This window comes from Gymnogyps californianus, chromosome 2 (genome assembly GCF_018139145.2).
Source record: "Gymnogyps californianus isolate 813 chromosome 2, ASM1813914v2, whole genome shotgun sequence".
Lineage (NCBI taxonomy): Eukaryota > Metazoa > Chordata > Aves > Accipitriformes > Cathartidae > Gymnogyps > Gymnogyps californianus.
The window spans coordinates 144,525,631-144,545,477 of NC_059472.1; the positions used below are offsets into that span (position 1 = coordinate 144,525,631).

The 19,847-nt window shown below is 40.2% G+C and overlaps 1 protein-coding gene across 1 annotated transcript in view; it reads right to left on the reverse strand.

Annotated features, from left to right (window-relative positions):
• Nucleotides 1-320: 320 nt before the first annotated feature.
• ITGA8 (integrin subunit alpha 8) overlaps nt 321-19,847 on the reverse strand; it is a 119,090-nt gene continuing 99,563 nt past the window's right edge. The window contains exons 28-30 of the mRNA XM_050891991.1: nt 13,333-13,434; nt 4,080-4,202; nt 321-2,808 (exon numbers count right to left, since the gene is read on the reverse strand). Coding sequence (XP_050747948.1) covers nt 2,722-2,808; nt 4,080-4,202; nt 13,333-13,434 — 312 coding nt within the window. The 3' untranslated portion in view covers nt 321-2,721. The remainder of the gene's footprint in view (nt 2,809-4,079; nt 4,203-13,332; nt 13,435-19,847) is intronic.

Genomic DNA, 19,847 nt, shown 5'->3' on the forward strand with positions numbered 1-19,847 from the left:
CTACAAGGATGTAGAAATATAAAACAAAGTATTGCTCAAAGTAACCGTTTGTCAGATCATGTGCCTCTAATTTGGTTTCCAGTGACATTACACAGCTGCAGCCAATGGATTCCAGCCAGGCCCAGCAGTCACTGAGGTTCTTTTTGGTTTAAATTTAGTATCTGAACATGCTTTGCCCATCATTAAAATGGAGAGTAATTGCTCAAAAGTGAACCATAGATGTTACAACTGCAAAGAACTTATTAGGTCACCTAGTCCCATCCTCAGAGCAATGCAGGATTGAAAACACATTGCAACAAATACTGAACAGAGCTGGTTTTGGGGTTTTTTTTCCTATTTTTTTTCTTTATTGTAATCATTAATCAGTATATTCAAAAGTTTAAAAAACAACCACAAATGCCAGTGTAAACATGCTTCAGGTATATAAGTAATATAAAGTATTGCACATACAAAAGTCCTATGTTCAGTATCTCCTTATGGTGCTATTTCATCAGAGTAAGAGTTGTGCAGGTGATGTGACTGTAATGAGCTAGCTGATCTTATTTCAGAAGCTGCTACACACAACAATTCAATATTTACAAAAGCTAGAAGCTCACTGTCTTTTTCATGGGAGGATGATTTCACCTCGAATATACGGGATACAGAGGTGTGCAAATATGGGACAGGCTTGCTTTGTGGTGGTATTTATCAGCTCATCTCTCTAATCTACAAGGGGTCCCATTTGGGGGAAGGGGTCTGTTAACGGTTTTCTGGGGGACTGGGAAGTGGTCAGGCCTCCCCATCCTCAGAAAACAGAGGTGAAGCACCTCCGTTTCCTGAGGCATGTGTCTCCTCCTCTCATTAAGTCTCATGGGCACACTGCATCTGATAAGCTGAAGACTCCATACAGGTCTTCTTGCAAATTTGCCTTAGATATGAAGATGGAACACACCCGCTCAGGTTTCCCAGCTCCTGCCTGGATTTCACAGGTCAGTCTGCGTGCAAGAAATGGTAAAACTGTAAAATCTCCTGTCAGACTGACAGAAGTGACAATGTCTCATGGCTAGTCCTGTCCCGAAGTCTTAGGAAGCAGAAGGGCAGTTATCTAAAAGGAGCCAAGAAGTGTCAGAATGAGTGAGGCCATTTGCTGATTAAGAAGCTGAGATGGATTGGAAAGAAAAGGAGCTCAGGAGAAGGAAAGTGTGATGTATGTTTCAGAAAATGAACAATCCCTCCTGAAGTTTACACAATATAGCTAATTTCACGCTCTCAGGTTGCACTGGAAGACTCAAGCTTTCAGGCACAAATGTGCACAGATCAGCGCTTAGAGCCCCTGCTGAGATAAGGACCGTTTGCTGATAGAAGAGAAAGAATGAAGCCTCTCTTCTTCAGAATCCTCGACCCAGAAAAAAAAAAAAATCCTAAATGTATATTTTTACTCTTTACCTCAAAATATGTTTCCTTCTTTTTGTTCATGCTTGGCTGGCTGCCATCTTATTTTTCTGCATAAATACAAATCCTGCCCACCCTCCCTGCAAGACTTTGCTTAAGAAATAATTATATTCAGCCCTAAACTTTGTAGAAATCAACACTTTAAATACGCTGCCAGCTTGTAGACTGTAAAATAAAAAAAAAAGGCAAAGATTTCTTTAGGTGAACAGTGTTAGGGTCTACAACACAAATTAAACAGAAGATACAATGGCAGTAGCCATTCCATTTTAAGAGGCCATTTCAACAAAGTAACAGGGCAATGGCAAAGAAAAATTACTGTAGCCCAAAACCCCCAAGCCTTCTCAATATCACCAGTGTGGCTGTGATAATTTATATTAGTGTTTCACAAATGACTGTATCCTGTGTCAGCTGTACAGGTGTCAGCCATCAGGAAGGCAAGGAGAGGGTAGCTCATCCCTTGCTCTATACTGAGCATGGATTTAGTTATCTGGGTGTGATACTGCCAGCTCTGGGTTGAAAGAGATACAACATGTACTTGTTTATCATATGTCTCATCTTGTAAAATGTTGCATAAATCTTCTGCTTTGCAAAACACCTTGTAGCCAAGAAAGATGTGTTGTGTGTGTACAATGGGTTTACTTCTCTATTTACATGCAAGGTAAGTACATGATTTCTAGTTTTTTACTTTCTTTTCTCAAAATCTAAGTTGATGATTATATCAGATACTTATCCTGAAAAGGTGGAAAAATAAATAATTGTGCCCCATCTATAAAGTTCTTCATAGACTACCTTTGTTTTTCAGAAGTACTTTCACAGTACTGATATATTGCTTGTCTCCCTGAGCCATAATTTCGTAAAAGTTCTTATTCTTAGGGAGGTGTCAAAGGTATTCTGCATGATACAGTAGCGTTCAGAAGTTTTGTCCTGGTCCATGTTCTAGACAATACAGCAATGCAGGCATTCTCTCCTTGGGAGATTTGGGCTTCTTCTGGAAGCATCTTAGTATACCACACATGTTGTTCAAAAGCATCTGCTGAAACGTAGACTGACTGGAATATGGCATAAACATTCTGTTCAGTGGTGAGTATGTTTGTAAGGCAGTGATAAAGCTGCTTTCTTTGGCAAGGATGGCCATCATGTGGCATGTTCTCAGAATGTTGCATAGATCAGATTATGACACCATGTCACTTGCACGTACAAAGGAAGACTGGTGGAAGGAATCCTTCATTTAATCCTCATTGTGTTTCTAGTCTCAGGCAGGATTCTGACTTGAACTGTCACTCTCTTCCTCTATGCATCAGTAGTCTTGTTATTTGTCAGTTGTTCCCTGTCAGCCACATCATCTTGAGGAGGTCTAGCTCTGTCAAAGAAGCCACACTGCAGGAAACAATCAACAGAAACAAAGGCGTCATGGTAAGACAACCACAGGAAGACTCAGCTGCAGTTTGATTCTTCACTCAGTCAACCTGAAAGGTCGGATACAATCTATGGCAGGCTGATAGACTGTGAAGCTTTTTTATTTCTATTCAAATGGCTCCCTATGAAAAATGATAGTTTTTGAGTTCCAAATTATAGCTTTAAAAATTCAAATTATATGAAAGATGTCTTTGCAGGAGATGTAAAGTTGGCCTGAATGCTGATACTGACTGACTCTAATGAGAAAACTGCTAATTTCAGTTCAGCAAGACACTCATTCAGAAAAGATATTTAGATTGACAAATAGTAATAATAACAGAGGTGGAATATGTGTTGGGAAATGTGCACAGGACAGTGTTGTGACCTAGACTAAAGATCACTAAAGATGAGATTCCTCTCACCTAACTTTAACTGCCTAAAAGTTACCCTTTAGGCTGAAAGGTTGAAAGTTACGTAGGCTTCACAAGAGGTCAAAGGAGAGTACCACCAAAAGGTAATTCCTCTCATCCTCCCATGTTTTAGACATAGCTTTTTGCTCTTGTTGTTGTTAACCGAGTAGGCGAATTTGGAAAGTCAGCATAGGCTGGACACCTAACCCATAACCTTTAGGCAGCTAAAGGCAGATGAGCCATATCCTACCTTGAGAAATTACTTTAATTTTTTTTAATGGGAACTGAGAGGATGGCCAAAAGCTATGTTGGCTCCCTGTAATACAGCCGTTTCCAGTAACTTGTCTTGAAACTTGTGAAGGGAGTGGAACAACCAACACAGAACTAGAAAACTTAAAAAACTGAAGATATGACATACTAATATAAAAGGAAATCTTCTAAAAATTAATTCTCAAAGCTGGGAGTATTGTTACATGCTGACAAAAACTGGAAATTCCTGAAGTATTCAGAGAAAACAAAGTTAGAGTCACTTCTTTTTGAACCTAAACATCCTGAAAAAGAGGATCATAGGTCTTGGGAAACAGAGCCAAACTCGGTATGCCCATTTATAACCCGACTTTAATAATAAAGGAGGACTTTTTGAAAACAAGTTCCTTGCATAAAGGTCAGTGACACTAGCATGTCAGAAATGCCAAAACAAAAAAGACACATGTGTATTGTTGCTTTTGCTCCAAACTGTTAAAGATCACAAAATTCCAGCCTCTCTTTTTCTTATCTGTTAGTATCTTCCCGTATCTTTCAGGGTTTTTTTAAGGCAACAGTAACAGTAATAATGCAACATACCTTCCATAAAGCTAGGGTCAACATAGCTAATACCAGTAGTCCAAGAAGTATTGCTAGTATTATAACCCATAAAGGGATTACAAAGGAGACATTTGGAGTGGACCAAATGACAGATGTTCTGATCTGAAATGAAAAGAATACATTAAATGAACAAAAATTAAGCAAGTAAAGCAAATCTGACAGTAGAATACAGAGGTTATAAGCATTCACTTCAACAGCATTTTGCAGATTAGAAATACACATTGCTTGGAATTCTCCCATGTTCGCTTCATTTACTGCAAGTTCCTTTCCACTTGTTCATGATAATTACTAGAAATGGGATTTGCACATATACAAAAGGCTCGTCATATCAGACATACGAATCATTTTCACTTAATACAGAGTAGCAAAAAATACCCTCCTGTGCAGATGCATCAAGAAGGTTCAAGGAGCAAAGTTCCACTCACATGTATGCTGGTACAGGCTAGGCCAGTACAACGGACTGACGCTGAATTACTCTGAAACAATGGTTGACTTCAGCCCAAACTCTTAATTCAAACCACAACAGATACCAGCTACATTATTCTTATTTTAATTTCTGCTGACACACCAGTATACATTTTTTCCTATGACTTGCGTTTCAGCTAAGCAGTCCAAAAATGAAACTCAAGCAGAGTGCATTGTCCCTGTGATAAAGCCTAACACACAGTGTGATGCTACGCTCCTTAAAAGAAGCCAAGCATACGGACTATTACCTAAATGGGAAATAAGCATGAAACGCTCTCTCATTGTCTGAGGCTCTAGAAAGCAGCAGGTGTGTACAACATGAGTTATCAAAGGTTTTAATTGACTTGGCAAACGTCTCTCTTTAGACCTTCATCTTGACAAAGAGTAATAATAACCCCTCTGTATTTCTCCTTCTGGGGCCATCCACATAAGTAACCTCCTCCTCACTCTCCCTTTCATACCTTGTACCAAATTTATTCTACACTCTCAGACTCCGCTTGGAAGGCTCCTCGTCAATCTCATTGAATATTTGCTCCCTCTCTGCTGCTCCGAAGTGGGAAGGAATGAGTTTGAGCTTTCCTTAGCTCCTCAGCCACAATTATGTCCCTTCAGTTTTAGTTTATTTTGTCAAACTTTCCTCTTTATTGTTAGCCTAGGAAGTTATTTCTCTCGGGTTTTCTGTTGGACCTCTCTCATTTACTCCTAGTCTCCCTTAAACAGGATAAGTATGTAACAGATGGAAGTTATTTTCTTCATGACAAGATGAAATTGGTTTGCAAAGCAAACTGATTACACAAACTCTCAAATGATCTTCCTCTTTAGTGGTCGAGGTACAGCTAGGAAATCTACTCTTCTTAGTAAGTTTCTGTGCCCAGTCCCTGATCTGCACTCATTGCAAATTCTCTTTCTACTTGTTTTTTTGCTATTAACTCACTGGTTGATGCACCTGAAAGTTAGCACAACGATAATTTGTTCATTCATGGAACAGCATCCTAAGTTTGAAGACTGGACACAACTCTGTAGTCCAGTTCAAAATTAATTCCATTTCTGTGCCTCTCACTTTTCTCCTTGAAGATGGCACGTTTCAGCCTTTCTGCAACACCTAGCCCTTTCCTCTCTCACTCTTTCTGATGATCAGCATACTTTCCTAGACTTTTCATTCTGCAAGGACGAGCAGATCTGTCTCCCAGCTACTGTCACGCTTAATTGGAAGACACTTTGGAATAGTCCTTTCCACTTACTTCATCTGTGCAGCCAACTGTCCCCTACTTTGATGCAGCACTTAAGAAAGATGGCAGTCTGGCGAGGTCTATTGATGCATATATTTTTGTCGTGGTTTAACCCCAGCCAGCAGCTAAGCACCACGTAGCTGCTCGCTCACTCCCCCCACCCAGTGGGATGGTGGAAAGAATAAAAAAAAACCAAAAAACAACTCGTGGATTGAGATAAAGACAGTTTAATAGGACAGAAAGGAATGAAAAACAATGATAATGATAATAATAATAAAATGGCAATAATAATACTAAAAGAATTAGAATATACAAAACAAGTGATGCACAATGCAATTGCTCACCACTTGCCGACCAATGCCCAGTTAGTTCCTGAGCAGCGATCCACCCCTCCTGGCCAACTCCCCCCAGTTTATATACTGGGCATGATGTCATATGGTATGGAATATTCCTTTAGCCAGTTTGGGTCAGCTGTCCTGGTGGTGTCCCCTCCCAGCTTCTTGTGCCCCTCCAGCCTTCTTGCTGGCTGGGCATGAGAAGCTGAAAAATCCTTGACTTCGTATAAACACTACTTAGCAACAACTAAAACCATCAGTGTGTTATCAACATTATTCTCATACTAAATCCAAAACACAGCACTGTACCAGCTACTAGGAAGAAAATTAACTCTATCCCATCCGAAACCAGGACAATTTTTTATAGTATCCCTCACTGTTACAGGACACAGATCATAGTTGAAATTAGGGACAAACTTTCTATGTGGGATACCACTTGCCTTCTACCAAAGCTTCCACTGAGGGTTACACAGAAAATTCCGAGACACTGCCCAGACCTTCTGGGGTTAGCACTTTAACATTGACCTGTACCCTGAAGATTAAGTGCTTGCAGTGCTGGCCATACCATCTAACAAACACATTCAGCTAATATACTTCTCTGGTGCAGCTGTAAATAGTTATTACCCTAAAAGACTTCAAAAAGATAGCAGATACACAGAATAAATGTTAGCCAATTAAAGCAAGAAAAAATTATTTCAAGGCAAACAGAATTAGTAAAAAACCCCATGAAATCCCACCCCTTGGGTCCCAACAGGTATCTTGCTGGTGTGATCAAGTAATCAGCTATGCCACTGCAGGGATACCATTCCCTTCCCCAGCCTCCTCTTTGGGTTGCTTCTTAACCACTGCAGCACTTCATAGGCTCTCTGTATCATTAGATTCAGCACGAGCAGTGCTCATTTAGTAAAGACAAAATGTTTTTGAATGGCTCTCCTTGTGTCTCAGAGTGGTACTGTATCTGGCATTAAAATGCAAGGGCAGAGAAAATGAGAAAAGGTCATCTGAACTGTCTGCAGAGATTCCTTCCAGAGAAAAGCCAGTTAAGGAAAAAGATGAATGCAAGTAAAAGGCTTATCTGGCCAGGGAAATCAGAAGGGATGTGGTTATGATGGGCTGCACAAAGCCTGTAGCAAGCAATGAGCTCAGCTGTCCAAGGAAGAAAGCATCTCCCTTCTACTGCTTGAAAATCCTCATGAATGTTGCCCTGAGGCAAGCCTTGAAGACCTGATCACATACAGCGCAAGAGTCAGGAAATGCTGACAAAAATTCAGTGGACCCCAAGACAGCAAAACCTGAGATTGATTAAAAAATCCCAACTCATCCACACCGTGCGCTTCCTCTGTTGGCAAACTGTGGTACTACATGCAAGAAGTTATAACTTTTTAAATTATTATTTGAAAAGGATCTGACACTATCAACATACAGCATACGTACCTTACTTGTGTAAGGTTTGAGCTTCACTACAGTGTCTGTTCTAACACTATCACTTGTCTGAGCATGTTGTTGTGGAGCTGGAGCAGTGAAGTGATAGACCACTTACCAAAATCATCTTAACAAATATTTGTGAACAACAGCAAAAATCAAACCCAAGCAGCATTTTCCGTCCTCTCAAGTTTGACAAAATGACTAACTCCATTTTACAGTAAGATCAAACCTGAGGGAAGACCGATTTGCTTGCAAAAATTTGATTTAGCCATTTCTGGTATTGATAGCTTGAGCCAAATTCCTAGATGGCACAATGTGACTGAGATAAATGCAACAGGAAATGGAGTCAGCATCGCTGCCCTGGGCCGGACTGTACAACATCAGCAAACCAGAACAAAAAGACTCTGGCAAGCTGCTGGCCAGCTATGGATGGGTTGGTAGAGGGACAGTCTACTGAAAGTGTACATCCTGAATATGGAAATTATCAGAGTGGGCAAGTACTTCTGTAGGAAGGATTTTTTGTTTACAGATTTCTTAAGATAGTATTTGACTGAACCACATCTGTCTCCTTGGGCACCAACTCCACTTTCATCCAATCTAAGGCAACTACTTCAGCACCACAGGTGCTCTCAGACAGGGGGGAACTAAGCTGCTGCCTGGTGTTGTCTAGGATCTGAATAGCTCATAGGGCTGCCTACTGATTGCACAGGAGCACAGCAACTCGACTCCTAATTGATGTGCTCCAGTTCACTGTTCAAAATTAGGTGTGGTCAATCCAGACCTCAGAGCATGTTTGAGATCCTGCTGAAATCAGTGGAAACAGTCTACTTCATCAGGGACGGTGCATTTCATTAGGCTTTGGATAAAACTGATAGCAGTGTATGCAACTACCAGTACCTATGGAGCCATTCCATGTCTTCTTTTATGCACCACTTCCTAGATGTTTGCTGCATTTGCGTGTTGTGTTTTCTTTTCTCTTAGGCTGTGAAAACAATAAGGCAACCTAGCTCTTCTTGTGTGATACCTAAAGAGCACCTATCAGCACGGATCCAGATAAGGACACCCAGGTCTTCCTGAGGACACACTGTAACCAATTATGAGTGGTGTAGCAGTGCTCAGCCTTGCTTGTACTGCATGGGTTCATAATCCTCTCTCCCTTCTTCCTTCTGTCGTCCTGCCTTTACAGACAGTAGACTGCAATTTACAGTGTAATTTCAGTAGCTCAGCTGGAGCCTGACAAGTGTTGAAATATAAACAAGAAATTGTAATCTTATAGAAATGCAGAGCATCATGTTTATAATCCTTAGATTATCACCAATGAGTAAAACAGGCAGCAGAAATTTGGTCTATCCTGTATAAAGCAGAATGCTGCTGCAAAGCTGCCACATCTCTCTTCTCTTGTAGCAGGAGTGAGGCCAATGGCTAATGAACTATTTGCCTGCTAAAATCTTAAAACCATCTTGTCGCACCCACACCCTTTTCCCATGAATTCTTCTTTGTCTTAGGTTTTTGAAAGCAAGGGAAGAGTTGTGCTAAGTGCTTGAGATTTATTTCCTGAGCAGGGGATTATATGTAGTCATCAGTCTCACTCCTGCCTGTGTGCATTACCAGTAGAATATAATGCCCCTGGGCTGCCTCCTTTTATACTCTATACAAAGACTTGCAGGGCTACTAATGCAATTCCTGGTGAACAGTTTGACACTGCAAGTCCTGAACACCCACAGAGTTGAGGCAGAAGCTGGAGGGGAAGAAAGAAATAAAGCATCCCTTCAGTTTTGCCTGCCTTGTTTCACCATTTCCACAGAAGACTGTCCCTCCTCCACCCCATGCTGTCCACAACAGTTTTACATGTGATTTTGATTTAAGACAAGTCTGCATTATTCAGCTTGGATTTCTGTTCCTCTCCATGTGGTAGGTTTAGTACTGCAGGATCAGAGCCAGGGAACGTTTTGAGGGGGATTTATCTGTTTTCATCTAAGGTGGCCAATATGAAGAAGTGGAATTTTTACCCAAGTGTTGCATGTTGGCACTGTACTTTAGATGCATGTTGGCTTTCCTCTCTGTTCGGGAGTAGAAGACTTTCTTATACTGAGCACTGAAAACAGTGATTGCTTCTCTGTCAGGCTGGCGAAAAGCGCATCTCACAGACTTGAGAGGAGCCATCTGACTTTTGGCCTTGCACACTGCTGAACGTCTGACACCTTTTGTATGTAAAGGGGTGACAAGGAATTCCTTGTGGCTCAAGTGGCTGAGCCTTGTATCTCAAGTGGCTCAAGCACTGAGATAAGGGTGAAGCCAACCAGAGAGTTACGGACAGAACCTTTGTCTGCTATTGGAAATAAAATCCAAGCTGGTCTTAGCACAGATGCTGTCTGATAGTCTTAACTTCAGGATTAACCTGATCAACTTAACCACTGTTGTGGTTCCATGAAAGTCACTTGTTGCTCATGAAAGTATTTCTATAGGGGGCTTTTATTTTCCTTTTTTAAAATGTGCCACAGTTAAGCACATTGTAAGTAGACGATAAAAGAAATATTAGGGGTTTTGCCACTGATTTTTGTACAGTTTGGATTTTGCTCCCGATTTTGGTGTTACTCAGCGTAGCTTCAAAATTGTCTTTGATTCCACTGGAAGGCAGTGCAAAGCAGAGAGGAGCATACATGGTAAGCTGCTGGTTCATCGGCAGTCCCTTGTGGATAGGCAGGAATTAGGTTTTAGTGGTGCAAACATTCAGCATCTATGGTCAGAATTCAGTGCCTGCTAGTGGGATTCTCACAAAGCTATTTTTCCCCCTCTTGTCCTTTAAAAGACACATTTTAAAAAATAAAAATAACTTCTCCATAATTTAATCTGCTACTTTAAGAAACAGTAGCTAAATTGATTATTATTCTAATGCTACCACTTTTACCGCCCATGATGACCTTCCTCTAATCTTTAGTCATTTTGTTTACAGAGACTGAGAAACAGGAACTCTTTAGTACTCCTGCATGTTCTCATCCAACCTTTGCAGCATGATGTTCTTGTATGCTCCAAAAAAATGCTCAAAATAGAATGTAAAAGCTCCCTTGAGCTTGGAGTCATAATTAATGTTGACATTTATGTTTACATTTCACAAATGTTTGTGCAAATATATTTCATAAGGAATACAAGCATATTTAAAATGAAAGTACATGTAATAGCTAAAAAAGAGTTATAAGCCTTAGTCTGAAACCAATTTTACTCACTGTAGGACACTGGTCAAACAGTTTAGACTAAAGGCATCCCCTCTGAAGATCCTATCAAACATTTAAGAAAAGCAATCATATTTTATTAAACTCCAAAACTGGCTCAAGAATCATAAATTAAAATGGAACAAATTACTGCTTATTCTAACTCTGTACTTTTTATAATAAAAAGTACTTTCACGTTGCACATGAAATTCATCAAGTAGGATAATATTATTTACCACAATAATACCTCTAAGAAAAAATGACAATATTCTTTTGAATGATACAGCTGTTAGCAAGGAAATCCAACAAGTTGCACAAGATATAGTTGTAATTCCAAGCCTATCAAAATTAATAGAAATACTTCTATTGATGTCAGTGGATTTTGGTTTAAGCTCCACTAAGTTTCAAGCTAATTTTCTGTTTGATGCCATTTTCACTCTAATGTTTTACTATAAAAGATTCAGATTTTCTTACATTTACTTAACCTTTCACACACATATGTATCATGACCCTCTGTTCAAGATACAGACCTATATTCCATGATGATGGAAATAAAGACCTCAGTGCTGCAAATATGACTACATGACTGTGTAGGTTACTGATGTGTATGGGATTATTCATGCCATTAAAATTAAATATACGTATCAGCCTGCATAATTGGAACCCAGGACTGTATGAGTTAAATGAAGGACATATGCTCTGTTCTTTTAGAATGTATTACCTTCACTATATAAACTGTAAAGTGTTAGCTGATTATTAGATATATACTTTTGACAATTAATTTTAAAATATTAAAATCTTTATTCCACTTCCATCCTTGCATTGTCTGAAAGAAAACCATAAACTTCCAAATAATCTTTGGAAACTTTTAAAACACAACCAGTGATCTTTTTCAGAAGGAGCAAAAATAGTAAGCATTGCCCAACTTCAAGCAAATATTTCTTCTTGCAAGTGGAACATCAAAAGAGCTTGTGCATATAACACATCAAGCTGTAGAGCTGGCAAGCATCCACTGCCATGTCCAGATATGAAACGACATAAAAGCGCTATCATTTTTCAACATTTTACAGTTGCCATTACAGGCATTTTGCTGTAAATCATCTGCAGCAAATAACAAGCATTATACTGGCTGCAGTAAGAGAATAAAATGCTTATCTGATCATTTGGTAGATCATCTGACACTTGTTGAGAACAGCAGGCTATCACCTGGGGTAAAGCACTTCAGTCCAGATGAAGGCACCACTATCAACAGAGTTCTGCACAACATGTGTTTCTGGTATGGAACACATGCTGCAAGAAAATAAAAAGAGCCTGAGTATATCTGTCAGCTTGGAGCCTTTGAACCTTTCTGGATGAATATTTCATTAAGCATCAAGTCTTTCTGGTGAAATCATGGTTCTCCTGATGTTAGAGGTTGGAGTCACTGAGCATATAGGACCAAGATTTCACCTTGTGTTTTCCAAGAGCAAGTATCAATCAACCGTTCAATCTGTGCTTGTTCAAAACAAAACTTTATCACCTGTATCCTCTAAAATATATTCAAAGTAAGTGTAAAGTGTATCATGATGTTGGTTTTCCACATAAGAAAATATTCTGTACCCTGCTACTACATCTCAACAGACTGATACGATGTATTTGCACCATGATTTAACTTCAAAAAGTTTGCACTGAGCTTACCTTTTAGAAGGACTGTAAATGATAAATCTTTATGAAGATAAGAACAATAATTCAAAACAATCTTCAAATTTCAGATTACTCTTATGCTAGTATCAAATTTTGCACTCATATTTTACTTATTTCTATCAGTAATGGCAAAATAGAGTGAATTTTAACCACGGCATTAGACCATAAGAAGCAAATTCCTTTAAATTGCTCCCCAAACTCAATGCTTTGGCACCGGCAAACAATTAAATCAAACTTAAGCCTCCAAGATTAATTTTTCATATAATAATCCAGGACCATACGAATCTTGCTCTGCAAATAAGGCAAGAACTTTAGTATCTATCTGTCACATCTGTAGGGATTACCATGTAATTTCGTATCTTGTACCTGATGTGCTGTGAGGTGGAAACCCTAGAGAGGCATGCAGACCTTTCTGAAAATCAGGGTATCAAAGAAGCTTAATACAGGTAAGAGAGAAGTTGCCGTAAGCTTGTGTGAGAGAACTGCTGACTGGGAGAAGAGTGAGATCTCTAAACCTGACAGAAACAAGATTTTGGATTTTGCACAAAAATTTCCTCCAGACTTTTTTACCCCAAACAAGGTAACTGGACACTTGCTTTCACAGTTTTGTTGTTTTCTTCTGGGTGAAAAATCCATCCTGACTGCAATAAAGCAGTCTGCACATTAATGCAGCAAGAAATTATTTAAAAACGGAATTAGTATCATATATCAGCAACTTCCACAGAAAACGATAAAGGTATTTCCTTTAGGTATTATTTCAGGAATTTACACTAGAAACACAGGAAAGACTGATCTCAATACTTTCTTCTATAAAAACTTTCACAGCTGTGATCAGAATGACCAAATACATGTGCTTCACACAAAGATATCATTTTCAGTTACTTACTGCTATGCTTCCCTCGGGGAGCTTTGCTGGTTGCACTTTATATGGCATGCTCTTAACTTCGAAGGATACATTGGAGGAAAGAGTATAGAGATCATTCTTTCTCTGAAATGATATAAAAAAGAAATTATTAAAAACCATGTTTATACTTAAAAGCATTATGAGAAATAAGCAGAGAAAAAATATAGAGCACTGATTTCCTAAGGCAAAGATGGTTTCTTTTGGTAAAGGGTACAACAATCCTAGGACCTGTACATGTCCACGAGACAAACACATAATACAGCATAAAGTCGAAATACAAAGACCGCATGTTCAAATGGGGAAGAAGAGTTAGATATGCAGAAAGACACATACAGTTGTTTCTCATATTTCTCTCTGAAATAGGAGACTGGTGAGTTTGAAGCAGGGGGGAGGTTCATGGGGTGTCTATGTTCTAAAACCTTGCCTCTGCTCACCAAGCCCAACAACAAATGTGGGTATCTTGAGAAGATTTCCAGGCCTATGTTGAGACCAGGCTGGTAGAGCTCCCTGATGGCATCAAAGGAATGGCTGAGCCTTCCCATCAAAGAACAACAATAGGAACAAACATCTTTGCACTTCACTTACTTAGAGTGTGACTGATTTCCTATTGCAGTACAGCTCAAAAAATCCAGAACAACTCACCTTGCTTTTTTACTACATTGTGCAACTGCAATAGGCATGTATAGCAGTCATTGTTTAACTGCCTGCCTAGTAAAATATTTATATAGCTCTCATTAAGGACTTCAACGAACCCAAAGATGTGCAGACAAAACCAAATGTATCTGTCAGTTCTCTGTGTTTCATTTATACTTGCTTATATTTATAAAATATTACTAGATTGGATTAGGCATTACCTTCCCTGGTTCAGAATGACTAAAAACTGTTAGATCATATAGCTCACGCTGTGACTTTTAATCAGTGTTTTCACCTCATTTGGAAGCCAGGTAGGCATTGACACGCTACATCTGACCAATTGTGTGTCTCATTGTGCTGTTCTGACCTTGATAATAATCTCCCACTCTGTTCAAACTGCCTTGAAATGGTAGTTAAGTGCTAGGATGTCCACTGGAAAAATATCTGCCTAAATCTGTTATGAACTGGCATAAGCACTGACATGTGAAAGTGCACGTCCCTTAAAAGAATCTTAATGGTTGCAACATTTACTACAATGGATACAAATATTTTCCACACACATATTTTGAATCCTGTTGAGCTCTTGGCATCATCGATATCTAACTGGAGTTAGTTTTGAAGGCTAGAGTACATCAGGTATCAAGTAAATCTTTCAGTTCACTTTGAATTCGACATGTTTCAGTTTCACTGAATGTTAATTTTTTACAGACAAAAGATCCTGCACTCGAACTACGTCCTCTTTTTCCTTGTTTTTATCCCAAGGAAGGATGGCTGAGTGGTTACCATGCTCTTCTGGCAGTCAAAAAACCTGTTTCTAATTCCATCTCTGCAACTGATGACACTACATGCAACTTATCTTGTATATCCCATCCCATGTAAAGTTGGGGTATTGATATGGATCTCCTTCGAAAGTGCTGTGATATGCTCTGAAAAGCATTAGATAGTTAAGTGCTAATATGTCCACTGGAATCCAGAGGGCTAGGAGTTATGAGTATCATTATATCCCTTTACTTTAGACTCCTTGAGGTAAACAATTTTAATCTTTTGTATGAGAATATTTTTGAAGCCCTTAATCATTTTTGCTACCTGTCTCAATCCTTTCTGAAATATGATGACCAGAATTCAACACAGTATTTGACTACTGATTTATGGAAAGAGAGAGCCTTGTAAGTAAAGCAATCTTTCATTTTGGCACCAGCTTCTTACAGTTCAGTGTATTTGGAATGTTGCTGTCACTTCCTAAATCCTCTTCTGCAAAACTCTTTCTCCTTCCTTCTACTGCTCCATTGACAAGACTTGGTTCCTATGTGATTACTCAACATCTCTTCCTCCCTGCTAGGCGGTGTTTTTCTCTGGAATTTCCTGTTGCATCAAAGGCATAAACCCTCTCTAACAATTGCTTCTCCCCTTTCAGCTGTTCTGTGCAGCAAAGACTGAGGCAAGAAGACCCCATGATAATTTGGGCTACTGTTTCTTTCCTTCACTGATGGACAAAGGTTTGTTTGTGAAAAAGACCTGAAATAAGCATAACCTAAACCTGGGAGCCAACTTGGATGTAGCTGGATGACCATGGCCCAACTCAAAGTTTTCACAGAACTGCTGAGGTTGGAAGGCATCTCTGGAGGTTGTCTACTCCAACCACATGCTCAGAGCAGGGTCAACTAGAGCAGTATGCTCAGGGCCATGTCCAGTTGGGTTCTGAATATCTCCAAGAATAGAGACTCCACAAACTCTAGGAGCAACCTATTCCAGTGCTTGACTACCCTCACAGTAAAAAGTTTTTTCTTATGTTTAAATGGAATTTCCTGTATTTCAATTTGTGCTTCTTCCCTCTTGTCCTGTTACTGGATATCATTGAGAAGAGACTGGCTCTGTCTTCTTTACTCCATCCTATCAGATGTTTATACACACTGATATCCCACCTGAGCCTTCTCTTTTCCAGATTGAACAGTCCCATCTCTCTCAGCCTCTCCTTGCACATCAGATGCTCCAAGCCCTTAATCGTTGTTGTGGCCCTTGGCTGGACTTGCTCCAGTATGTCCGTGTCTCACTTGTCCCAAGGAGCCCAGGACTGGACACAGCACTCCAGATCTGTCTCACTAGTGCTGAGTAGAGAGGAAGAGTCACCTCCCTCGACCTGCTGGCAACACTCTTCCTAATGCAGCCCAAGAGGCTGTCAACTTTCTTTGCTGCAAGGGCACACACAGTGAGCTCGTGCTCACCTTGGTGTCCACCAGCACCCCAAGATCCTTTGCTAGAACACTGCCCTCCAGTTGGTTGGTCCCCAGCCTGTACTGGTGCATAGGGTTATTCCTCCTGTGGTATAGGACTTTGCATTTCCCTTTGTCACACTTCATGAAATTCCTGCCAATCCACTTCTCCAGCCTGTCAAGGTCCCTCTGAAGGACAGTATAACCATCTGGTGTATCAACCACTCCTTCCACTTTTCTATCAGCTGCAAACTTGCTGAAAGGGTACTCTGTCCCATTAACCAAGTCATTAATGACATTAAACAGTATTGGCCCCAGTATTGACCCCTGGGGTACGCCATTAGTGACGGACCTCCAGCTGGACTTCATGCTGCTAATCGCAACACTTCAAGCTTGGCAGTTCAGTCAGTTTTGAATTGACCTCTCTGTCCACCTATCTTCATTCATTTTGACAGTGTCAAAAACCTTGCTAAAGTCAAGATAAAAACCAATGACTGTTCTCCTCTCGCTGACCAAGATGAACCTCATTTATCTCATTGCAGAAGGCTACAGGTTGGTCAAGCATGACTTCTCCTTCGTAAATCCACACTGACAACTCTTAATGAACTTCTTGTCCTTCAGATGTTTGCAAATGGCTTCCAGTTTTTTTTCTCCATCACCTTCTCAGGGACTGAAATGAGGCTGACTGGCCTGTAGTTCTCTGGATCCTCCTTCTTGAAGATAAGTGTGACATTTGCTTTCTTCCAGTCCTCAAGAACTTCCCTCAGTCACCATGACCTTTCAAAGATAATTGAGAGTGGTCTCGCATTCACATTGGCCAGCTCCCTCAGCACTTGTAGGTGTATCCCATCAGGTCCCTTGGACTTTTGTATGTCCAGTTTGTTTAAACGTTCCCCTAACCTCATATTCCTCCACTGAAGGTAAATTTTGATTGCTGCAGGTTTTCTCTCTGGTCGCAGAGGCCTCGGATTACTGTATGCAGATTTTACCAGTAAAGACCAAAGTGAAGGAGGCATTGAGTAACTCAGCCTTTTCCATGTCTCATTCAGCAGAAGACCCGTATTCTCCCTAGCCTTCCTTTTGCTGCTGATATAGAAGCCTCCTTGACGCCTTTTAAGTCCCTTGCTAGGCTCAGCTCCTGGTGGGTTTTTACTTTCCTAACTCTGTCCCTGCATGCTCAGACTGTTTCTATATTCCCCACCCGGCCCCTGCACTGGGTCAACTGACTCTGCTTCCACCTCTTTTATGTTTCCTTTCTATGTTTGAGTTTTACCAGGAGCTCCTTGTTCATTCATGCAGGCCTCCTGCCACCTTTTCTTGACTTCCTGCATGTCAGGATGGACAGTTCTTGAGCTTAAAGGAGGTGATCCTGGAGAATCACTAGTTCTCCTGGATTCCTCTTTTCTCCAGGATCATCTCCCATGGAGTTCTTCCAAGTAGATCCCTGAAAAGGCTGAAGGCTACTTTCCTGAGGTCCAGGGTTGTAGTTCTGGTATTTGCCTTGTCCATTCTGTCTTCTTTTTAAAAAACTAGTTTTCTCTTCAAATACGCGAGTGTTTACTGAAGCCAGCACATTTATTGTCTTCTGGAACTCATCTGGCTATGCCATAATTTTGTTCTTTTAAAATACTGAGAGCAGCTGAATGTTTATTATCAGAACATTTACCCTCTCCTTGGGGCTTATATTAGGAATGAGCAATATGAAGAAAACTGCCTCAAATGACTACATAGGGATAGTCAAATCAGCTCCTTAACATAGATGGCATCTAATGAAAGGGAACTACCTTTTCTATCAACAGTGTTTGAAATGAAAAATTAGACCGATTTAATATCGGACTTGGCAAGTAAGTATTTTTTATACGCTTTCATGGTGCTGAACATCTATGACATGATCTTCAGAAAAATAGTTTTTCCTTATCACACTAATTATTTTCCATTTTCAGACTCAAGCCATTCTTCATCTCTTATTCTACAGCACTAGACTTCTCACAGAAAGTCCCAGCACGTTTCTGTAGTTGTGCAAAGATCTGCATTCAGAAAAAAGCCTGAAAAAAGCCTTATGCTTTCAATTCTAAGCAATTCACATTAAGCAGGATTCTGGATATGATTTGTATGATTTATAAAAATAATCTGTAATGGAGAGAGCAGGATATATTATATTATTAAAGAAGCAGACATTAGACATGCAGCCCGATTGGCTAAGGTACAGTAAAGGCATTAACTCTCTTGAAACATCATATAAAGGAAACACAGCACTCATGGAAAAATAAATCCTTTCACCTACAATACACGGCTTATTTCATTTTCAGCTTATATCAGCAATAAGAAGATCAGAGGAGGGTACTTCCTGTGGATTAATGCTTTGCTGGGGTTAATAACCTTGGGTTCTGCCCACAGCTGTCAACTCAACCTTTCAGTAGGCTCCCAGAAACACTGCACATCTCCATTGCTTTACAGGAATGGAGAATATAAAAGACTAGAGAGTATTTTCCTGCATTCACAGAATTATGTGTTTGTGGCAAAGGGCTTTAAAACAGTGACTGTGGTCAGCATCAGTTGCAAACAGGATTCTTACTTGTACCAACACCTTGGAGATACAGGCAGCTGTCTCTCCTACAGCCTTGTTTATAATTCTCAAGTCATTTGTGAAAAACAGCATTTCTTTACCACATCATTTTTAAAATAGCATATATTTAAATATTCAGTGTTTACTGGAAGCAGCAGGGCCTGTGGTTTGCAATTCAAGCTGAGGACTTCATTATGGCTCAGAGGAAGGGGAAGAAGGAATTTGGTATTTGTGGATGTCACTGCCTAATGACCAACAGTAGGGAGCCCAGCCCTAGCTACATTGGCCTTTTGAGGTTCCCCTTGTGTTAGAACAAGCAGAGCCTGCTCTTGTGTGCATCGCTGAGACAGTAGTTTGCCAATATCCTCATAACTAGGCAAAACATGGCCATCCTCTGTTGCTTGGGTGGTAGATCCCTGCTGGTGTATTTATTAAGGCTTCTCTCTCTCTCCACACTTTTGTTTTACAAATAGATTTTTGAACCGAAGCCTTTGTTTTCTTTAACAGTTGCGAGACACAGAAGCATCCAGAAATGAAGGAAAGTGTTCCCAACGAATATTCAGTGCAGTGTTTCCCTAAGTACAATTGCTACAAACAGAAATAATGTGGGAAGTGCTGGAAAATCTTGGACAATTTGAATGAGAGTTCTCCAGGCTCCAGTGGAATGCTGGTGGTTTCTGCAGGAAGCTCAAGCAAAGACCTGAAGTCTCCCCAAAGCATCTTTAAGGCATATGGAGGCATCCTAGTCAGAGAGCAGACTAAAATGGAGGGACAAATCTGGCCCACAGAGAGCTAGACTGAGGGTAGGAGGAACAAAACTTTTAGCAGCTTAAAGAAGTCTGACAGGTCATTGTTCTTCTGCAGGTTTGAAGAGTTTAACTACTGGAGAGACTCCCCAGGATGACTTTGTTCCATTGCCTCTATGGAGCATTGTTCAACTTCTCTGAAATACTTTTTTTCTGGTTAGATGTAGCCCAGTGAAGTTACCCTAACTGAAGGGTGCGTACTTTCTCTATAGCAAGCTGCATGCTGCAGTGGAATTTTCCCCCCGCAGCTTATGTCTGTTGCATATAGAGTTCAGTGCTGTT